Source organism: Marmota flaviventris, chromosome 12 (assembly GCF_047511675.1).
Source record: "Marmota flaviventris isolate mMarFla1 chromosome 12, mMarFla1.hap1, whole genome shotgun sequence".
In the NCBI taxonomy this organism is placed as follows: Eukaryota; Metazoa; Chordata; class Mammalia; order Rodentia; family Sciuridae; genus Marmota; species Marmota flaviventris.
In genome coordinates, this window is record NC_092509.1 from 17,451,692 (window position 1) to 17,475,476 (window position 23,785).

At 37.4% G+C, this 23,785-nt stretch overlaps 1 protein-coding gene across 2 annotated transcripts in view; it reads left to right on the top strand.

Annotated features, from left to right (window-relative positions):
* The window catches only part of Wdr37 (WD repeat domain 37), a 71,133-nt gene extending 49,389 nt beyond the window's left edge, over window positions 1-21,744 (top strand). For both annotated transcript variants that reach the window (XM_071619875.1, XM_027948025.2), the window contains 3 exons: window positions 15,033-15,167; window positions 15,692-15,806; window positions 18,809-21,744. In XM_071619875.1, coding sequence (XP_071475976.1) covers window positions 15,033-15,167; window positions 15,692-15,806; window positions 18,809-18,940 — 382 coding nt within the window. In that variant the 3' untranslated portion in view covers window positions 18,941-21,744. The remainder of the gene's footprint in view (window positions 1-15,032; window positions 15,168-15,691; window positions 15,807-18,808) is intronic.
* Window positions 21,745-23,785: the final 2,041 nt, after the last annotated feature.

Consider the following 23,785-nt stretch of genomic DNA (forward strand, 5'->3'; position numbering starts at 1 on the left):
GCAACACTAACCACAAGTACTGAGGATGTGGTTTTACTAGAGCAGAGCATTCCACCCTGCAGGTGTTCCTGTTAGGCCTGTACAAGCGTAGGTTTTCCTAGCACTTTGAGCTGCTCGTAGCTACTAGCTGTGAACTGAAAGTTATTCCAACAGGGTCTTGCTAAATTGCTGAGGCTAACCTTGAACTTGTGATTCTCCTGCCTCAGCCTCCCAAAATGCTGGGATTATAGGTGTGTGCCAATGGGCCCATTGCAATCAACACTCTTGTACAAAAAATGCCCCTCGTTCTGCATTTTTCTCTTGATTTCCTTTTTTTGCCCAAAGTGCCTCTCAGCCCTAGTCATGTGCTTTTTGTGTCCCATCAGAACAGGTGTCCTGCTCTTAGGTGCTGAGTTGGATCCCTTGTTTAAGATGGTGTCTGACACAGTTCTCCATTGGAAGGCATGTTTTCCTGTTTGAAGTTAGTGAAGTTACACTTTGAGATAGGAAAATATCTTATTTCCAGCAGCCATTTTTCCTGCTGGGTCTAAAACCCATGATGATCTTTGCCTCTCTGTACAGGGAGTATTGCAAAAAGGTGATGTCTCAAATTCTGCCCTTCTTCATGCACTCATTAATTCGCACTTTATTTTTTGAGTATTAACTTAGATTGTGGTCTCTCCCCGCCCCCCCATTTCGATAGCCATAATGCTTTATTGTCATTTTATTATTGGCTCTTAGTGTACTCATTTATGGGTGTCGATCTTTCATGTGACTCTCTGGTCTCTGAGCATTGTTGTCTTAGTACATTGAGATGCCCTGACTAAAAAGTGCCAACAGTTGTTCTCTGAATTGATTCTGCTAACCTGTACTCTAGACCAAGCGGAATTCTTCAGCGTTTTGAGAGTTGAGGGACAAAGAGAGTTTTATGTGTAAAGAACAAGGTAATTGTACTCCTCCTGTGATGGAACAGATGTGAGCATAGGGGGACCAGCCATGTGCCTCTACTGTGCTTGCTACCTGCAAAAACAGGGGACTCAAGGAAGACTGGAGCACTGTGACCAGAGAGAGGTGCAGAAAGGCCAGGGTTGGTAAGTCCTTGTTGTACCTGGCCAGGTGCGTTGAAAACATCTCACAGATTGGTTTGGTGACCCTCCAAGGCCTGGCTAGCATCGTCCTTGCTCTAAGGAGAGAAACTGAGGCATAAGGCAGTCAGGTGATCTGCCTAGGGCTGCCAGAGTCTTCAGTGGAGTTTGACTCTAGAAGAGTGATTCTGAAATAGAATCACTTCACATCCTTCACATTTCTTCATGATGTTATTTAAAGGCCTGTTTCACCACAATCTGTGTTCAGTACGTTATTTGATTGAAAATTTTACTTTTGTGCAAAAAGAGATGAGAATATATTTGTATTACTGGGAATTAATGGAAGTGCATGTTTTAGCTTTTATGGGTATTTAACAATAGGTTGTTTCTCATTTGTGTCCTGATTCTGAAGTATAGGGAATATTTCTGTGATATTTAAATATTAATTGTGCTATATTTTTACAGTTGATTGATAAATAATGCATTTTTCTTTAGAGAGATATAAGTAATGTAACTGAAGGAGTTATAAATACGGTATCTAGGTTTTTTTTTTTTTTTTTTATGTAATGAGTAGGCTTAGAGTTAACATGGTATGTAATTCATGTGAACCCTGAATCTAACCCTTGGTTAGATTCAGTTTAGCCCTGAGGATAAGTGAAAGTTTTAATGAAAACAGAATATAGGTATAAGTGTTACTCTATATTTTATAGATTATTTGCATTTTTTCTTATTTAAACATGAACTAGCATGTCTTATTTATATATAGATCCAAAAACACGTTTCAGAAAGGTTTTTCTTTGGTACTAATTTCCCTTCTGTGTCAGAATAAGGGAAGTTTTAATTTTTTAGGTCTTTCTGAATTGGCAGTACGTGAGAGGAGTTAGGAGGCTCAATTTTCTCTTCTGTCTCCAGGGTCTGGGTGTACTTGGTCTGATGTGCCTTCTAGCCTTCCTCATGCAGGCTTAGGACTTGGTCAGCAGATGGAGCTGTAGACATCTTTACTGAATTCAATATTTCAGCAGCAAGCCTCTAGAAATACCTCAAGTTTAGAAAGACAGAAAATGATGCATTTCACAAGGTTTATATGAGGAATCTTCTTAGAAACTTTTGATTTTTGTCTCTGTTATGAATTCTGTAGGTTTAAGCCTGTAGGACAAAGCCTATAGAATACATTATCTAAAAATGTTTACAGATGTGTATCCATGCCAGGGCATGCTTTTATTAAACACAAACACGAGGATTTAATTCCTCGTTAAAAGCAGAAGAATAGTCAATAATGTCTGCAGTGTGTCTTCTGTTTTATGGCTTACCTGTGAAGTTCTAATTGTGACTTATGAAAACAAGTCCTGGATTTCCTGCCTTTTCCCAGCATCCTAAATATTCTGACAGGTCCTCTGTTTTCAGGGTCTTTTGCAGTGGTCCACAGCATCCTTGTAGAGAGCCGTGAGTCCACATTGTGTTCATGTTTTATCACCCACCCCCTAGCCTGAGGGTAGTAGACCTCCTGCCTGCATGTCTAGCATCTAGCATAGTGTTTGTCTCCTTAATGAGTAAGTGGAAATTTTTTTCCTATAAGTTCATTATTAGACCTACATACAGCATTGCCTTCTGGTATATGTAACTCTTTGGCTTTCTAGGTGATTTTCTTGAGTCCTTTAACTTAGTTCTTGTCCTGAATAACTTAAAACTCAGACCTACAGTAAGAAGTGTGCTGTCCTTGTTGGTATAGCACTGCAGAGTGGTATTTAAAGTGTATTTTAGTGAATCATTGCCTAAAAAGAGGTAGTATTTCTTAAATGTAAGTGGCTACAAAAGTCTTTTTTTATTTAATTCACATTAACATGATATGGAGCTCTCATTTGAAAATTTTATCTTAGGGGAACTCAGTGTAAATTCTCTAGCAAAATATATTAGAATCTAATGTCTTTTATTATGTGAATAATTGACTTAACTGTCCAGTTAATTTGAATTTCTGTACAGGATGATTAGCTCAGTTTTGTAATCTAATTTCTCTAGAAACTATGAGAGAGATTTTTCCCCTTTTCATTTTCTCTGTTATCCCTATACTTTTACGTGGCTTCTCTGCCTTTTTGAAAAAAACTAGAGCTTGAGATGCAGTGTTTCAGTGTAAGATAAAAAACTATAGCCAAATGGGTCCCCTTGAAATTTGTACTGCATTATCTTTGCTGGATAGAGATGGGGCTCCTTGATGTACGCTCTGTTTAAAGCTTTTATCATAAATTTTTAGAGAGGACTAAAGCTTTTTTCTTTTTTGATGTGTTTCATTTATTTTCACTCTGTTCATGACATCTCTTCATTTAATAGGAATTCTGCCATAATAGTGTTTACTTGGTCTAGCTACTTGTGTAGCTGTTATTATTTGACTAGGTGTTATTAGCCCAGTGTGTACCAATTTATATAACATTGTCTTATAGCAGAAATGCAAAATTGTAGTGTGTATTATTCTTACAAATAATAGAAATGTTTCAGAATTTTAGAATATCTCAGGAATTTTACCGATTGACAGTTTAATCCCTCATATATTTCTATCTTAATCATCAAGAGCTCAAACTTACAATTCAGTGCTTTTTACCTGAATTGAGCTAGGTCCTTATATGTTGATGTGTTTTCTCACTGACAGTGTAATTCAGTAAGCTCAGCCGCTGCTCCACATGCCAGTTCTTTCTCTTATCCTGTGTCTTGCACACTTGGACTAAGTTGGACTCCACACACAGATCCTGCAGTGTGTCTCTCACTGTGTGGATTATGGATAGTACACGTTTGCAAGAGTCTCTTAGCATTAAAAAAAATTTATTTTTAGGTTAAATTCCCTAGCTGTCCTTTGAAAGGAATATGAGAGATGCCCATCTGGATTGTTCCTAACAGAAGGATCCTACCTTCATCTCTCTCTGATCCAACTTGGCATTGCTGCCTTCAGTAGGAAATTGGTAGTTTTTTACCCCCTCCTCTCCCTGTATGTACCTCAACCCTGTTCCCCATTTTACTTTGTTTTGTTTTGTTTCAGTTACTATAAAAAGGAACTGACAGTTGATGTAGTCACTGGTCATTAAGCTTCCTCCATGGGTGGCAGATGACTCTAGTTTATACCCGGCTGACAGTATTTATTTACAAATATGAATAAACTTTGGCGTGGAAAAAATCTGAAATTAGCTCAACATAGATAAAATATTAGAGAAAGCAAAGGTTTTTGTTTCCTTCTTTTTTTTGTTTTCTTTCCACGATTATGACTTTGTCCTCAGAATGTGAACTTTGATGCTTTCTTCTAAAGAAAACAAAACACACATTCAACAGAATAAAACAAAAGAAATCAGCTTGAAAATGATAATGATTGTTTTGAACATATAACATTTTCATATGCTTTTATTGCCAGATACCTAGGGGAGATATTTGGTTCTAAATACTAAATTCTAGGTTATATGCTCACCAATGTAAAAAATACATTGAATTTTGTGTCATAATATTAACAATTTTCTTTATGCTTTAAAAGAGAAAAAGCCTGGAAAATGACATTTTTTTACTTAGATGCTATAACCGAATTCTGTGCTTTGTCAGTCAGGAACAGGAATTCCTTGTGTATAGGCCATGTGGAGGTGGGCAACTTTTCCTTGGATCGTGCTGGGGTAGAGATTTTGGAAGAGTGCATTAGGTTTATAATTCTGTTTTAGTCTTTGTGACGGGTTTTACGCCCCTCCTCTGTGAGGAGGGGGGAGGAGGAAAAACAGGTATTTCCTGAGCTTTGCCTTCTGGGGACAGAAGGGTAACTCCAGAAGTGCCTCCCAGGATGGAAATAGTTATTTGAGAAATAAAATAATGGCCTGAAAACCACATCTTCTGCCCTTGAATTAAAACGTCATCCCAGTTTTGCATTCCTTTACCTGAAGCATGGTGGTTTATCTTCTTTTTAATTTAGGTGGGCAAAAGTAATTTTTTTTTTGTACTGGGGTGTGAACCTGGGGTACATGCCCTCGGGTGAATCTGAGCTACCCAGCCCCGACCCTTTGTTTTAAATTTTGAGACAGGGTCTCCCTAAGTTGCTGAAGCTGGTTTTGGACTTGTGATCCTCCTGTCTCAGCCTCCTGAGTTGCTGGGATTATGGGTGTATGCCACTATGCCACTGTGCCCAGCAAAAGTAATTTTCTTTTGAGGAAGTTTATAGACATATATATATATATTCCTAGCCATAGTTGGTCAATATTGTAAAATCAAGGCTGAGGATAACTAAGGATTAATAGACTAATGACGTAAACTCCTAATGTACTGCCCTATTTCTTTTGTTTTTCTTTTCAGCTTAACTATTAGCCCAGATAGGTTGCACAGATTCATAGAGCATATAACGGGCAGTAGCTGATAGAAACGGAATGTTGCAGTGTTGTGTTCAAGTGTGTTTAGGGTGTTTCTTTTGTATTAATTAGTGAACAGTTTGTGACTACAGAAACAACTGAGGGGCTGTTAGAGTGTGCCATGGAAGCATGCAGTGCACAAGTCTGCATGCACAATTATTTCTTGGAGTGAGGGGACACTGTTCTGCAAGTATCATTGATTTCACTGACACCTCTTTTTGGTCAGCTTCTGCAGAGCTACCCACTTCTTGGTTTACTATTCTGTAGTTTGAATAGACAGTAATTTACTGAGTCATTATACACACACACACACACACACACACACACACACTCTCTCTCTCTCTTAGTTGTAGATGGACACAACACCTTTATTTATTTATTTATTTTGTGGTGCTGAGGATCAAACCTAGTGCCTCACATGTGCAAGGCAAGTGCTCTACCTCTGAGCCACAGCCACAGCCCTGCTAGATATATTTTAAAGTGCTTCCAATTTATAACATAGTTTTCAAAAGTAAAGAGATTTAATATTTACCTGTCCACCCTTGCCTTTAAAACTCCTTGTTAAAGAAGGACTGTTCAGGAACTAATAAAAACAAAGCCTTCAAGAAAATTTGTGCATTTAAATTATTCTCCCTGACAGCTTTGTTGCAAGCTATTCATCCTTTTCACTGAGATGACCTAAAAATCAGCAGCCATTTTATTGACACAGACTAGAAACTTTCTGAGATACTTCAGTATGGATTCACTGAGACAGATGATAGATGTCTCTCCATCAGATTCCATGCGTAGGCAGAAATCCACTGTGTATTGTATAGAACCAGCAGAGTGGGAAAAAGCAACCTACCCAAGGGTTAGCTTATTTTTGAAAAACATGGTAATAATAGTGGTGTGTGTTTTAGTCTAGTGTGGCCAATACTGGATGGGCATTCCATGCTTAGCTGAGGTGAGGCTGTCACCTGGTCACATCTGCAGCTGCTTTCACAACTTGTCACACTCAGCTGCTGCCTGAATTCTCTGCTTTGCATCTGAGCTGCAGGGTTCTGACACTCGTTAATAGAGCAGAGTAACACTTCATTTAACTGCCATCTTCGGGGAGTGAGATGTTCCGCATAACTGAGTTCTCCAGTAATCCCCCAAGAACCAAAACTTAAAAAAAAAAATGACTTTAACTCTTCTAAACTCTGTGTATGTTAGTGTGTGCAAAGAAAGGAGAATATGGATGCTTTCAGGAATCTTGTGTATGTTGTTATATTGTTTGCCAACACTAAATGTTCCCCAAAGACTGTACATTAAGTTTTGTGTCTGCTTTGTGTTTTGTTTTTGTTTTGGCTTCTCTAGAAGTTAGTTGTTGAGTTTTGCTAATTTCATGTTAGGGTCTAATGGTGTTTCTCTGTTGATCTTTAATTTTTCTAAGTAATTGGCTCTTTGTATTTTTTATATATATATTTTTTAGTTTTAGGTGGACATAATATCTTTATTTTATTTTTATGAGGTGCTGAGTGCCTAGTGCCTCATGCATGCTAGGCGAGCACTCTACCACTGAGTCACAACCCCAGCCTGCTTTTGGTATTTTTAAGATGATATAAAAATAAAAGTTAACCCTGAATAAAAGCCTAAAGAACGTTCTTATAAAGAAAGAACATGAGTGTATGTAAATTAGGAATTTCCTTCTATATTCTGCAAGGTCATATTGCAAGATAATCCAAGAGCATACATTTGTAAACATCGATGTATAAGCCCCTGCACATGCATGTAGTTGTAAAAAATGGTATGTGTCCTTAAATAGCTTTGACTTCTGGGAGGACAACACCAGCACATGAAACAGAGCAAATAAAGAAAGTACAGAGTTCAGTGCTGTGTTACTTAGTCCAGAGAACACAGAACTTAGTTGAGTGCTGTTAGAGTGCATAGAGCTGGTGCTGTGTGATTTAGTTCAGAGAACACAGAGCTTAGCTGAGTGTGGTTATTTAGACTAGAGAACACAGAGCTGAGTCCTGTATTAGTCCAGAAAACATGGAGCTTAGCTGAGTGCTGCCTTAGAGTAGAGAGCAGAGTTGAGTGCTATGTTACTTAGTACAGGCACCAGAGTTTGGCATTTCTATGATGAGCACTTCCTTTCATATAATGGCCAAGAGGTTCTTATTGTGTCCACAGTGTCAGCGGACACAACCATACAACCTTGTTTTTAGGCATCCACAATAGCAAGTATAAACAATTTCATAAAGACAACTTGGTTAACAACAAAAAAGATTTTTTCAAAATGTGTTTGTATGATTTGAAAAAGAAGGCATCATATGTTGTAGGGTGTTAATTAGAATTCTAATTTTTCCAGTAACAATTGCTGAAGGAGACTTAAAAAATGAACCCATTGAGTCCCAGGTTTTTAATTCTACATAGGATAATGAGTTAAGGTACTGTTTTTGCATCAATGCCTTTTATAATAAGTGAGTTGGTTTAACATATATCACATCTAGCTGGGCCTGGTGGCGCATGCCTGTAATCCCAGCAACTCAGGAGGCTGAGGCAGGAGGATTGCGAGGTCAAAGCCAGCCTCAGCAAAAGCGAGGCACTAAGCAACTTAGTGAGACCCTGTTTCTAAATAAAATACAAAACAGGGCTGGGGATGTGGCTCAGTGGTCCAGTGCCCCTGAGTTCAATCCCTGGTACCAAAAACAAAAACAAAAACAAAAACAAAGAAAACCCCCAAACTATATATGTATAGTTTTTTTTTTATAGATGTGAGATATAACTATATATCTCACATCTAGTATATACCTATAGTTTCTTAAGGAAAAACATTTTTTTTTTGATGAATATGATGTGGTCATGAGTTGCCATTTAAAAAGAACAAATCAAAAATATTAATTCCTCCTGGCATGTGATGGGCAAGCATAGTCAGTGAGGTAAGAGGAGCTCAGCAGCCTAGGGAAGGAGGGGAATCCAGAGGTCAGCTGTCACCCCATTAGTTAGTTCCCATCAGGCGGCTGCATCATGGGTGGTCTCATACAGCTTTCCTAGTGTTGAGATGGGAGCAGTGGCCCCTGCCAAGTTACTCCTGGGCAGGCACGGCCTTCTGGAGGAGGCTTGCTGCAGAGGGGCCTAGAGAAAAGGGTCCAGAAGATTCTTTTTCAGATAAGGAGGTGTGGGAAGGATTCAGTGGAGGTGAGTGCTTGGTGGTGGGAGAGAAGAGAGGAGATAGTCATCCTGACTATCGACCTTGGTCAAAGGACAGAGAGAGCTAGGGGAAATATTTGTGCAGGTGATGGTGGATGTAAATCTCTGCTGCCTGCAGTGTTTTGTTTTTATTTTTCTGGAGGTTGGAAGTGTCCTCAGGTGAAAGATGAAAGAGCAGGTGTCATGTAGGCATTGAGAACTGTGGGCAGCATGGGACCTGGTACAGGGCCTGGAGCTCAGAGCAAGGCTGTGGGCAGTTCTGCAGGGGCAAGCGTGGAGTATGCAGAGTTGGCTAAGTTAGGTCCAGATTTTCCCAAGGGACTCAAATGAAATGGAGCAGTCCTGAGGACACTGACGATATTTGCTGGGTGTGACTGTGGTGATTGTCTACAACTATTAAGTTGACCTTGGAATCTGATCTAAATATGGGCCAGGCTCAGGAACCTTTTGGTAAGAATATAGTGTACCATGACTCCCTTTCCCTTCCTGTTAGTGCTGGTGGGCACCTGTCTTAATGCAGAAGATGACAGAGAAGAAAGTTGGCAGAATTTAGAGGGTTGATTGACCTTGATGAATCATATGTTACAATAGTTTAGAAGGAGTATATTTGCCACTACTTGATGAAATTAAGCAGTAAAAACCATTTTCCCGTCCAGTCAAACCCTCTCCCATTACTATAACAATCTGAAGCTGATGGTTTGTGAATGGAGGTGTATTTCTTTTTCCAGGTTGAGGGGTAGTTTTTCTAGTAGTTTTTGTAAGCAGTCTGATTTTCTGTGGGGTCTGAAGCACATTGGGGCCACTGACCTACCTGTGACCTCCCCAGAGTAGTAAAGTACAGAGGTCTTTTGATTGTTCTATATAACAGTACTCCTCAAAAGTCTGTTCCCAGATGGCCAGACATATACAAAGCATGACTTCTATACATCCTAGGAGAAAAGCAGTAAGCTGTCCCTTGGGTGACTCTAAGGAAATGCCTTATGTTGGAGGACTGTGATAACAACTTATTCTGAACCTTTAGGTGACATTTAACTTTCACTCTGCTTGCTTCACCTAAATGTGGAAACCATGGGTGCCTTCTGGTGCCAATCTACTATTCCCTTCTTATCCTTCAGTGAATAGCAGAATCAGGTGTACCTTGCTTTAATAAACAGTGTTCCTTAGCACAGTTTTCTCAGTAGCATCTGTTTCTCTGTCAGTGGGGGTTTAGTTATGGCTTATTTATCATGTTCACACAGAAGTACATATGTAACTGTACATAATTACATATCATGACAGGCATTCTCATGGTGGACAGAGTTTATTCCCTGCTTGGTTCTCAAGCTGTGAGGCCTCTTGGGCACATGTTATCCAGTGTTGGACAAGTAGAGTTGCCCCATTCTCAAGTTTGAAAAACATTTCAGGTCAATGTCTTTATTTTGCAAATGAAGAAACCACCTTTCCCAGACCCTGGGACAAGTCAGTGTCTAGAGACAAGGGCCCTAACCCTTACTCTCTGTTCTATGTGATGTTACTTATTGGCTTGTTGATTAAAAACAGGTTGAACATTGCTGTCTTCCTTGCTATAATAGAGTGCTCATTGGCAGCAGTTTTACCCTCTTCTCTGATGCATGTTTTCTAACAGAGGGGACCAATCACACAGTAGGTGCTTAGTAAATATTTGTTGAGAAAACAGTTCTGTAGGACAGATTTATCAGTGATTTAGATTAGAAATTTCTTATTATTCCTGAGAAAGAAGGATTAGAGAGTAGTGTAACTAAGTGAGGATATTGAGGTAGTGCTACACATTAGGTGAATTCATTATTTTCCCAGGGAACAGTTCAATTTTAAATTCATGTTTGACCTTTCTTTTGATTGTGGTTTTTTTTTTTTTTTTTTTTTTTCTCAGCATCCTTTTTTTTTTTCCCTAAGAGGAGTTAGCCACCAAGGAATATTCAGAAAGGTATTTCATTTGGACATGACTTCAATAGTTAGGCATCTGGATTCTTAACATACAGGTGTTGTGTGGGTTCTTTGAACTTTGATAAGCACATGTGACAGAAAAGGCACCAAGATTCTAGGAATGTCTGTTTAGTGAGGCTGTCTGGCTACTTTAGGGTGAGGACTTGTTTTGTCTGTTGGATGTTTCGTTTTATATAAATAGTTTGGAAAAGGATAGTGAGGAAAGAATTTGGCAGTCTGAGTACTGTGAAATAAGGAATGCAGTTGTGCCTCATTCTTCCTTGCATTGTGCAGTGCTCTGTGCAGGTGCTTTAGCTGGGCTCTGGGTTGGCCCATGGGAGCAAGCTTTGGTTTTTAGTCCACACAGTGCTGTTTGAAGGTCAGCATCTACTGGAGGAGCTAGGTGTGGTACCTGCACTTGTATTTCAGTGCTGGAATAGATTTGTAACAGTTGACTGGCCAAAGTGATAATGTCCCAATGATATCTTCATAGATAGTCTTTTTAAAGATGACGTCTGTGTACCTTGAACGACAGGCCTGTGCCTCAAGGAAAGGCCCATATGCTTGTTTCTAGTTAGGGAGTGCTTGCTCTCTATGAACACACTGGTCTGCTCTTTAGTTATCAAAAGATTATTTTGTAGGAATATACATCTAAAAAATAAGAAATGGAAATTCTATAGTCAATTTTTGACATGGTGCCAGAAAAACACTGCATTAGCATTTCATGGTCCAGCATTTTCCACATCATATATTTTTTTCGTAGCCATGAAATTTCGGCAGATTGTTATGCAAAGCAGTTTTGTGTCTCTGTGTGACTAGGAAGACAGCTGTTAGTCCTAATGAGGAGTGCTAGCATTACAGTATTTCCGTTGATTGAGACCCACGGAGGGAGCAGAATGTTCCAGATCGGGCAGTGGTGTGTGGTGAGAAGGTACCATACTGTCAGCTGGAAGTACATGCTCTGCTGCTTTCTATGACAAGATAAATGAGTTTTGCTGGAGTTTGGCAGAGTCTGAAGCTTTTCCAGTGAGCAGTTGTAGCTCACCAGCCTCCCTGTGGGACCCATGGTCTAAGGGTGCCTTTAAAACTACTGCCTCTGTGCCAATTTTTTTATTCTTTTGATGTCCCTACAATACCTGTCAAGATTGTGATTTATTAAAAACCTAATGTCTTTTAGCATTTCATTAACATAGGGTTAGATGATCTTTTGTTGAGGCTTCCCCCCATTGATTTAGCAGAATGTTAACTGAAATTTAACTTGGCCCAAACCTCCTGAAGACTGTAAGTCCAAAGAGCAGTCAGTGGGCATCTTTACCTTCCTCTTCTCAAACGCTACTAGTAGTTGGGACTCTTGAAACCTTATTATTACCTTTGCATTCAAGGAACAGCAAGACCTAATTTATAGTCATGTCCATACATTGTTGTTTTTTTAAATAAAGAATTCAGATGGGTTCATTTTAAAGATTTACTATCTCTGCCCACTTCTCCCTTTGTTGTTTATTGCTGTGTGCAGGATGGTATTTTCATTTATGTCCCTGTACATGTAGTACAATGGGTTTGCTGGTTGTCATATGTGGGGAGGTGGTGCACGATGGTATTTGCTGAATGGAGGTAGGGAGGCTGCCAAGCCCTGCAGAGCACAGGAGGCCCCACCAGAGAAGGCTCCCACCCAGTGTCAGTTCCAAGATGGGGAATTAGCAAATTCAGGCTGTAGAATGTGTGCTGTGGCAAAGACTGTCTGGAGAAGACAGATAGTCTGTGAAAATGTCATCACCATCATATTTTTCTGTTTGTGTTCATGGGGCTCAGCGTTATGTAGTAGTTTGTTTTCAGGCATTGCTGAGACTCCTGGATTCCTAGTAGCTACTTTGATGTATTTTTAAAAACCTTGTATTAATGCAGCAGAGCTTAATTAGAACTTCACTTATGTCCCTAATCTTATGTCTGAAACTAAGAGGGTTTTCATGAATGGGGGGGGCATAGTGACTGGATAGTGCTCATATTATCTGGTGTCTGAATAGAACACACTATCACATCTCTCAGTAGAGCTTCAGTGACAGGAGCAACTGGCATTTATATTGGACTTACTAAGTTCTAAGCAGTTGATAGATGTAAATTCGGGATGTAGAAATCAAGCTTTTATCCATGCAAATTAATGATCTGGGAAGATAAGAGGACATCTTGTTTCATGGATAGGTAGAAATTTATACACTTGTTCTCTTCTAGAGCAGTTTTAGATGCTTTGGTGAGTACTGAGATGTGTTTAAGGCTTTGTGCAGAGTGAATGATCCCAGTCAGTGGAAAAGCTAAGGCCTGTGTCTCTGTGAGAAGCTCAGATTCTGGCCTGAAATTGGGCAGTGTCTTCTGGGGTAAATGAGTCCTGGGGTGATTTATTATTAACACATTGAATAAAATGGACACCTGGCACTGCACTAGGCAAGAAGCAAATCCTTTTGAGTCCTGTTGAAGAGATGCATGGAAAAATGGGAACTCATCTGCTTATAATGAAAATGATCCAGGATGCCTTTTCAGTGTTCTTCCATTACAGTGGATCATGTTTTCACACATAAGCAAATTATCTTGGTCCAAAGTTTACTGGAAAAGTAAGATTTTTATCATATTTTCTTATTGCTCTTTGCCAGTGAGCAGGGAGATGATTGAATTTTCAGCCTTTTTTTCTTCAAATGCTATTATATTATTTTAGTCCTTAACTATTTTCTAACAGGTGAGGATGACTTTCCTTTGAGAGGAAAGTTAACATTACTGGTTAGCATCACTGATTGAGACAGCCTCAGCCAGTAGAGAAACACAGTTTACTTTGAAGATTTTGATTGAGTTTCTTCAAAGATGTGATCAGATGATGACATAACCTCTTGTTCATGTGTGTGTGTGTGTGTGTGTGTGTATGTGAGAGAGAGCAAGAGAGAGTAGGGGGGTCTTCATGGTCTTTTCATATTGTTAATTCAGCTTCATTTGTTAGAACATAAGTACTTGGCACTATATTGAACACAGTGTGTTTTTTACGTTTCAAGAGTAGAGTTTATGAAATAGCTTAGCACTAAATTAAAAATTTTTTGTCTTCTCTTTTTTGTAGCTTCCTCAGGAATCATATATTTCTCTTCAGCATATGATTCTTTCATTTCTTTGTCTTGCCGTTTCAGGTCTTCCTCTGTTCTCATGAAACCCGGTCCCTTCCCCCAGTCATGTATTTTATATTTGAGTTAAAAAGAAAATTATTGTTTTTTGATTATATAAACATTCAAAGAAAGCAGTTCTGATGTTTTTTCTTCTCAAACTTAAAAAAATTGTGATCAAATATATAAATATACATAACATTTTTATCATTTTTAAGTATATAGTTCATTGGCATTAAATAAATTCACATTGTTGAGAAATCAATACCGCTATTTCCAAACTTTACATCATTCTAAACAGAAATTCGAGGCTCATTAAACTCCCCATTCCCACCTTCCTCCAAGAACTGGATGATCTCCTTTCTAATTTCTGTTTCTATTAATTTGCCTCTTCCAGAAACTTCATATAAGTGGGATCTTTATGTGTTTTAAACTTTTGTCCATGTTTTAGCTTCTTTTTATGGCTGAATATTGTGTAAATGCATATACCACTTTTTTTTTTTTTAATCTCTGCTGTTGGGCATTTGGATTATTTCAACCTTTTTAGATATTGTAGGCAGTGCTTCTGTGAACATTGTTTGAATACTTGCTTTAAATTATTTTGGGTATATACCCAGAAATAGAATTGCTGGGTTTTAATTCTTTGTTTAATCATTTGATGAACTACTGTGCTGTCCACGGAGGTTCTCCATTTCACATCCCCACAGGAGAAGTGCACAAGGGTTCTGATTTCTTTATATTTATAACGGCTTATTATCTGCTTTTTGGTTCTGTATTTTAGATAATAGCCATCCTAATGTGTATTGATAGCTCATTGTGTTTTTGATTTGCATTTCCCTGATGATTGGTGATAGTAAGCATCTTTTGTGCTTTTTGACCATTTGTATATTTTTTAAGAAAATATCTATTGAAATCCTTTGCTATTTTTTGAATTGTCGTTGAGTTGTCTTGAATGTTTTTTTCTAATTCCTATAATAAATTGAGGTTGGTAGTTGGAATTTTTTTTTTTTTTTTTTAAGAAATTCTCTGGCAGACCCAAATATATAGAAATTTTGAAAGGTTCTGTTTAATCCATGTTTTTCTAGTAACTTCTCTTTGTTCCATTGCCTTAATAAGGTAGAATAAACTGTATTTTTCTGTTATAGTAAGAAAAAAATATGTAAGTTACATACTTATGGGGGAGTTAGGAGCAGGTTACAGAGTAGAATACCATTTTGTAAGCCTGCATATCTCTGTTCTTTTCTCTGCCCCTCTTGCCATCTCTAGAAGCAGGGCTGTGTGTTTATTGTATTCTGTGGGAAGATGCGCATCCTGTACCTATACTACTGAGGGTCTGATCCTCTACCCTTTACTTGTAGTACTGTAACCTCTGCCGTGTTCACTGTGGGAGACAACGTTGTTTCAGGCAGCGATGACCGTACAGTGAAAGTCTGGGATTTAAAAAACATGAGATCCCCAATTGCAACTATTCGCACAGACTCTGCCATTAACAGGTAAGATTGATTGTAATTTAATGCCTTATTTACATAGATTTAGTATTTAGTTGATATGGCTTTGGGAAAAATGATTTTGATAGCTGGGAAAATGTATTTTATTTATCCTTTAACGCAAATTCACAAATTTCATATGAACTTAAACTTTCTCAGCATGAAGTCAGGTTGATATAATAAGATTTATAATAATAAGAATGGGCCATTTATGGCCAGATGTTGTAGGGCTTTTGTTTACTTACTAAAAGGGGGTTAATCTTAGTTTTGGATGGGTTTGTGTCTACTGTGGAGTACAGTGTGCCTGTGTTGTGCATATGTGTATGGGGTCTGTGTATAGTCTTGCAGCTATGTGTAAGTACCTTGGTCTCTATTCTAATGCCATAGGTAGGCAGTGCCTGTGATTTGCTAATGTAGTTTGAAATGTGAATAATGTGCAATATCCTACTACATCATTATGTGTAAATTCAAAAGTTTATGTTGTAACTATTTTAACACAACTCTTTTTTTTTTTGTCTCCTCTTTTGCAGGATCAATGTATGTGTTGGCCAAAAAATCATAGCCCTCCCCCATGACAACCGACAAGTGCGATTGTTTGATATGTCAGGAGTGCGACTAGCACGGCTTCCCCGGAGCAGTCGACAGGTAACAGTTAAGATGTTTATAAATCACATTAAAGGAGAACATGGAATTTCACACCTTAAATCATTATTATCTAGCAGTAGAACTATAATGGGAACCACATATATAATTTTAAATTTTCTAATAGTCACATTAAAGAAAGGAGAGAAAAAGTTAACATATTTTCTTTAATCAATTATACCCTAAATAATATAGTTGCAACATGCAATCATTGTAAAAACATTAGAGTTGTTTTACATTTGTGTTTTCTTACTAAGTTTTTGGATGCTAAATTTTATTGGAAGTATGCAATCTGTTTCAAGTTCATAAAATTTGAAGTTGAAAAAATAGCATACTCAAGTTGTTCTAAACCTACTTTAGTGTTTCCCATTACCCTGAGTTTAAATTTTTAGGTTTAAAATTAGATAAGATCAAATGTTCAGTTCATTGGTTTTGGTAACCACATCTGGTAAGCTCATCAGTATGCATTAGTGGCTGCCATATTGGAAGGCACAGTCTTATATATTTTTCAGTTGAATGTGTACAGAATAGAAATGTTTGAATTAATAAGTAGTTACTGTAGTCAGGTAGAAACAGTGTTAGTTATCTACTGCGGGAGCTTTTTGAGATGGGATCCCTGCATCTACCTACAAGTAGAAAAACTCCTTTCACTGGCCGGTTGTCATGAGAAGCAGAAATCCCATTTTAAATGTTACTTTCTTATAAATTAAGGGATTGCTTTTCGCTGACTTCAGATGTGCATAGGGGAATGGGATGGGTGTGGTATTAAAACACCTCCATAGTTGTGTGTGGTATCAAAACACCTCCATAGTTGTCTGCAGTGCATGGTAAAAGTCAAGATTTTGTGATACTAGCTCAGCCCAATGAAATCAGAATATTCTAAAGCAACACCTAGGAGCCTGCATTTAGATAATAACCTGGTTGGTTCTAGGTTCTTTGAAGTTGGGGGCTAAGTCTTAGCTGTGGATAACTTTGGTTAGTGCCTCTTATATAGTTGGTATGTAGCAGAAATAAGTGTTAATAAATAAAAGCTCCCTGGCTTGTGAAGGCAGCATTTATTCAAGCTTTTGTGTTTAATTGAGCCCCCACAACACAATTACTGTTTTTTTTTCTTTTGATCTTTTCTGAAGGTCATTGTGATATCTGTGTGAGGAAAAAGCCAGTTGGTTCTGTTTAAGAATTCATTCCTTGAATGGCGGGAATGTGTCTTAGTGTTAGAGCACTTGTGTAGGGTGTGCAAGGCCCTGGGTTCGATCCGCAGTGCTGCAAAAAGAAATAAACAAACCATCTGTTCCTCAGTCCCGCCAGTCCACGTGCCTGTGCTTGTGTGTGCACACATCTCCGAGCATTGCTGCCAGTTTGTACAGCATTCCCCATTGTTGCTGCCTTCTGGCTGCTCCTCTCTTGATTTCTTATTGTTGATACCAGTCTCATTTCATTCTAAAATCTCACAGAACAGTTCTTGAACCCCAGAACATCTCTGTACTAGAGGTGCACTTTGAAAACTACAGTCTTAAGAGTGATTATGGAAATAGATTGTGAAGTGGGAATTTGCCACTAATATAGCAACACCATTTCTGTTAGTGACATGCAGTTTCTGAAAACTAACTGTCCTTACTGCATCTCAGCCATACTCCCCTTTCCCAGTGGAATATCAGTGTACTATTTGAAGGTAATTATTGAGCTTTTTATTCTTTGAGTGTGCATCATAGAAAAATTCTTCATGAAATTAAAGTAACTAACAAAAAGTAATTAACAAACACTTCTAAACTCCCCAACTCCTCAGGAAGCTAAATTGCTTGTCCAGGGTAATGTTATCACTTGCCAACCACATGATTTCAGTGTCTCTATAATGAACTCTTTGCATTTATCTTCAAATAGTTCTTGTCTAAAGGCTTGGTTTTCTTGCCAGTTAACGGATCTTTTTTTTTGGGGGGGGGGGGTTATTAACAAAGAAATAATAGAAGATAGCTATTGAAATCCTTTGCTATATGGTCTTTTTTTCCCACACTTTTTTTTTTTTTTTGACTTTTTTATTTCTCTCTTCAGTGTGAATGTTTTGCAGAGGAGTATTTTGTACCATTGAGTGTTTCTCCTACTTACTCCTCTTACAGTTTTACTTAATAGCAATTCTTGAATTTTATTGATGATATAACAGTAACAATTAGAGCTATCATGTTAATTTAGAAAGTACGCATGATTCCTAAGGTATTGCTTTCAGACATTCTCATATTGGGCATTATCTCAAGTATTTGCATCTATATACATATTCACTAAATTATTAAGTATTTTGCAGTAATCTCCCCAATATTTAACTAGAATTCCTGAAGATGGTAGGAATCTCCCTGAAAGGCCATTTATTTGTCACTAAGTGTATTTTTCTAGCTTCTTTATTATCTGAATCAATTATTTGTTAAAATGGTACTTGAAGTCTTTGAGTAATTTCACTTAACACATACACACACACATAAGCCTCATTTATTCATTTAAAAATTTCAAGTTGATCATTTGATCATTTATTTTTTCTGACTATAATCTTACTTATTTTCTTAAAGAATCATAAAGTGTTTCTGATGTGAGTCTCACTTCCTTTATTCATCATGGCTTTACCAGTCTATCACTTGAAAGCTTCTTGCCAATGTGAAATATTTTTTACTTACTTGGGCTAATCCTGTGAGTTATCCCCTCCTCCACCTTTTTTTTTTGTACCAGGATTGAACCCATGGGCCTTTAACTACTGAGCTACATCCCCCAGACATGTTTTTTATATTTTATTTAGAGAGGGGTCTTGCTAAGTTGCTTAGGGCCTCACTAGGTTGCTGAGCTGGCTTTGAACTTGTGATCCTCCTACCTTAGCCTCCTGAGTTGCTGAGATTTCAGGCGTGCACCAGTGTACTCAGCTCCTTGTTTTATTTCAATAATTTTGAGTGGTGTAGTTGTGAATTTGGATGAAGTTTTATGCATATTGTTTCAACAATAATACACTAACTTTGGTTTGTTAATAGGGCCACAGAAGAATGGTATGTTGCTCAGCATGGAGTGAAGACCACCCCATTTGCAACCTGTTCACCTGTGGGTTTGATAGGCAAGCCATCGGTTGGAACATCAACATTCCTGCATTGTTACAAGAAAAATAAGGTCACCTTATTAGTTTGGTGGTTTGCCATGGACCTTTGATTCATGCAGGCTTTTCTGCATATTAATCAGCCATTTTTGTGAGAGTTTCACCCTGAGAAGGGTGCTTTGTATATGTTCTTTTCACATTGTGCCCAGCTTGCATGAAATGTACAGAAAAATGTGTGATCATATTTTTTATTTTTGTCTCGTGTGTATATATTGGCATCCTCTGGTCAGTAGAAGTGAAGCTCACCTCCCATGCAGTACATAAAATGCTTGTAAGTTGTTGACATTTGACAGATGAACAGTAGGGCATTACATTTGTGTGAATTAAATGTGAACCTATGTACTTATTGTGAGGCATAAACAGTCTGTTACATTTTCTGGAATAATTTATACATATCTACCTTGTACTGGGAGGAGTACAGAGCTGCATTTGCATTGGCTAATGAGTGGTGGGAATGATCAAAGATGGCATATCTACTTCTGTGTGAAGTTTTGGCATGTCCTATTGTGTAATTCAATTTCAATTTTAATTTTTATTACAGTTCTGTAAAAATAGCCTGAATTTGCAACATTCAGAGAGTTTCTTTTGAAAAGAAAAGGTTTCTGCTCTTTTTATAGAAAATCATTTCAATCACCTGAGGTCTCATACTAGCAAATTCTAAAATATAATGATTCTAATCACTGATTTTAGATATTAAGCAAAATTTAAAGCACTTTAGTTTATAGCTGTAGTTATAAACAGTTTTTAGAAGTTTCAAATGACTTATCCATTGAATGTGACTTGACCTTTCTAAGAAGGCCCTGCTACCTGAAAACAGAATCTTATTTATTTTCTACGTCATTGGTTTGCATATATCTAAATGGGTTCACTTCCTTGGTGGTATTTGAGAGCCAATAATGCAAATAAATGAGTACTACCTCAAAAATAAATATTTGGAAAATTTTGGAGTCTTAATGTTGCCTAGATAAAGCACTTTTTGATTCATAGCTGGAATACTGAGTTAAATTTAGAAGGCAAGAAAGACAATCCTACCAAATGTATCCTGAAGGTAAAAGGTTCTTCAGTTAGGCTAATAGGATGATAACCATAACAAATAGTTCATAGGTAACAAGATGCTTTTGTCTTGAGTAGCTGGGATACCTCTCAGTGCCAATCCTACTGCACGAGTGAGCCTGTTATCCTTGCCTTCTTAAAAATTACTGTTCATCTGATATTTGTTAAGTTTATGTTTCTTATTGAGTTACAGTTTTGATAAAGAGACATCTCAGTTACTGCCCCTCACATTTTTAATCCTTTACATAAAGCCCTTTGGAGGCTAATCACTTGGAGAGGCACAGGAAGATAGTATTTAAAACTCTCATGGACATAGTTCCCTTCCCCAATTTCTTGTGTTTCCCCCTGTTTTGTGGTAATGTAGAAGGGCACCTGAGCTGGCAATGGATAGGTAGCCATTTGGCAAGGTATAATACATAGGATCCTCAGGTGTCCTTTGGTGGAGCTTACTAACAGTGAGGAACACCTCATTGTTGGCACCTTTTACTTGGGTCCTACAGGAGCTGATCTTAGGAACTTCATAGCCGAATCATTTAGAGTAATTTTGAAATGACTAACAGCCAGGAAGGAATGACCCAAGAATAACCAATAATTAAGAAACAAACTACAAACATTTTAGAATGATTTGAGTTTTTAAGCTAAACTGTTTAAAGTCCAACATGTTCTGAACACAAGTCTGACCATAGTGTTTTTGAGAACTGAAGTCAGGCTGGTCACTGTGGTTTATTAGAATTTCAAGTTCCACCTTGTGCTGTCCTGAGTGTATTCTGCTTGATGGAGTACTGCAACAAAATATTCACTGTGGCCTAATTTTACCTTACAGTGAGAGATCCCCTCTCACATCTGCTTATGTAAGGGCATCGATGAGCTGCACAGGCTGTGTTCTTGGGTTTCTTATATTTTAGTTTGAAAATCTAGATGTCTTAGAATGATAGTTAGAAACCATGAAAAATGTACACAAATAACTAAATCAAATTTAAGATGCAGTCTTTGCTAGACGAAAAAGATTTGAAGCTTTTAAAAATATATATGTATAATGTCCACCTAGTTCTATGGAGACTAGTGACCTTCACTGCCAATAGCTGCTCACCTCTTGTTAACTGGAGGAACCAGCCTGTAACACCAGAAATGAGGCTCCTCACTCATTTTCATGAGGGCAGAAGACCCTAATGGTGCTTGAGCAGAGTTCTCAGGAGCAGGATGTGACTTATTGTTAACTACTGTGTCATCTTCTAACGTGATCTCATCCTACTGCTGCTGTGGCCACAAGTGTTATTTTCAAGGAGTGGGGAGTGGTTCATATGTGCGTGTGTGTGTGTGCGCGTGCGCGCATGTGGCTGAAATTAAGTTGTGTTATCAGCCACATGGGATCTCATTTGAAATAGTGTTTGGAAATAGGAACACTATTATGTGCTGACGTGTCCAGGATTTCATTTAATAATGGAAGGAAAATATGTGGTTACTTAAAAATGTGTGTTGATACAAAAAAATCATAAGAGATTTGTTGTTGGATGAAGCAACATTCTTTTTCTCAATCACTGCACATCAGTTTCTGTAGAGTCAAAAGTTTGTACATATTTTGGAATCTGAAGATTATGTAAATCATTTGTTACTTAAGTCTGTGAAAACAAGTTTCTTTGGAGGAAAAAGTATGCATTTGTAAGTGTTCTGTGGAATCATTATTATTGTATCAATGTAATTGTTTTTAAGTGTTCAGTGTCTACATTGCAATATGAAATTCATTAAAACATCCATGTTCCATAATTACTATTATAAAGTTTTTTTATTTGGGAGTCTCTTTACTATTTTTACTTTTTTCATGTTTTACTTTGTGAAATATCATTATTATTATATAAAAAATTATAGTTGCCTAGCATTTAAACAAGTTATTTGTAATCTTGCCCATTTGAAAAAATTTTAGACTTAAAAACCCAATTGAGTTATATTTCCTATCCATTTCTTATTAAATGATGCATAATTATGCTTGTTTGTCCCATTACCACCCCAAACTCTTCTGGAAAGATTAACAGTGTGACCTAATATAAGTTTTAGGTGACATTTCTCAGAGTATCAAAATGCTTTTATTGTTCATATTACAGCAAGCTTGTGTGAGAGTTAAAATTGCAGTTTCAGAAAGTTGGACACCATTTTGGAAGAATGCAAATCAGGATTTGGCCATGTTTACTTGTACATTGTTATATTCTAATTCAAGTGAATGAGGCATTGTGGTTGTTATAGAAACCTCAGAAGGTGTTGAAGTACGACTGGATATTTCTTGCTTGTTAGTGGGTTCTGGGTTCTTTTTCATATTGGCAGATTTCACTGCCTAAATCACATAGGCAAAAGTGAGAAATTTCTCCCCTGTTTAACTTCTTTTTTATTCCTCACATAGCATGTGATTGTCCAAATTTCATTTACACTTTCAGTTAAAAGTTCATGTTATATTAATATAAAGAATAAAACAGAGAAGACTTGTATTGCTATAATTTCATCAAAATGCTGCAAAAACATTTCTCCTTTAGTATCCATAAATTTTATTTTCTACTAATGATTTTTAATTTTTAAAAAAATTATTTTAAAAATTGTAAACATTTATTATGTGCAACAAGTGATATATAGTCCATATTATGGTAAGAAAAAGCTGAAAGTGAACACAGATGAAATTTGTAATTTTAAATTAATTTGTTAAAATACCTTTTGAATTAAGCAGCATGTGGTCAAAATGAAAACAGACTCAGCAGATCATTGGAGTTATAAGAACTTGTGTGAAAGACGTGATAAACTTTTGGGGAGGATCCATTTACGATTTGTGGGCTGAGATTTGAGAATCATGAGGGAGCTGCATTATATAGTTTGGTGAAGGAAATGACATTTAAACAGAAGCCTAAAAGTTGTTGGGTGTATGCAGGGAATAATAAGAATAATTCCAGGCAAAGGGAAAGCTGCATATAAAGATGGTGAGAAAGAACTTAGCATGTTGCAGGTACTGAAATAAAAGTGCAGCCAGAGCATAGTATGAAGGGTGGAAGGTCCAGGATGAGGCTGGGGTGATGGACAGGTACCATCCCATTCAGAGGACTTGGGGAAGAGGGTGGATTTTATTCTGTGTGAACTGTACAAGGTGAAGATCAGATCATGGATGCATCCAGATGAAAGCTTTGGCTATTCTGGGTCTTTTATTCTTCCAAATGAATTTTAGGACTCTTCTCTAGTTCTGTGAAGAATGTCGTTGGTATTTTGATGGGAACTGCCTTGAATCTGTATTTTGCTCTTGGTAATATGGACATTTTGATAATATTAATTCTGCCTATCAATCAGTGAACATGAAAGATCTTTCCATCTTGTGTCTTCTTCAACTTCTTTCTGCAGTGTTCTATATATAGTTTTTCATTGTAGAGGTCCTTGCCTTGGTTTGATTTATTGTTTTATTTGTTTATTATTTTTTGAGGCTATCAGGAATGGGATTGTTTTCCTGATTTTTTTAATCAGTTTCATTTTTGATGTCTAGGTCAAGCTACTGATTTTTGTATGTTGATTTTGTAACCTTTTATTTTTCTGAATTAGTTTATTAGTTCCAGTGGTCTTCTGGTGGAATGTTTTGGATCTTCTAAGTATAGGATCATATCATCTGCCAACAGTGGTAATTTGACTTTTCCTTTCCTATTCTTATCACTTTAATTTCCTTCTCTTGCCTAATTGCTCTGGCTAGAATTTTTAGTACAGTTCTGAATAGGATTGGTGAGAGCAGATATTCTTGTCTTTTTCTGGATTTTAAAGGAAATTCTTTCAGTTTTGCCCCACTCAC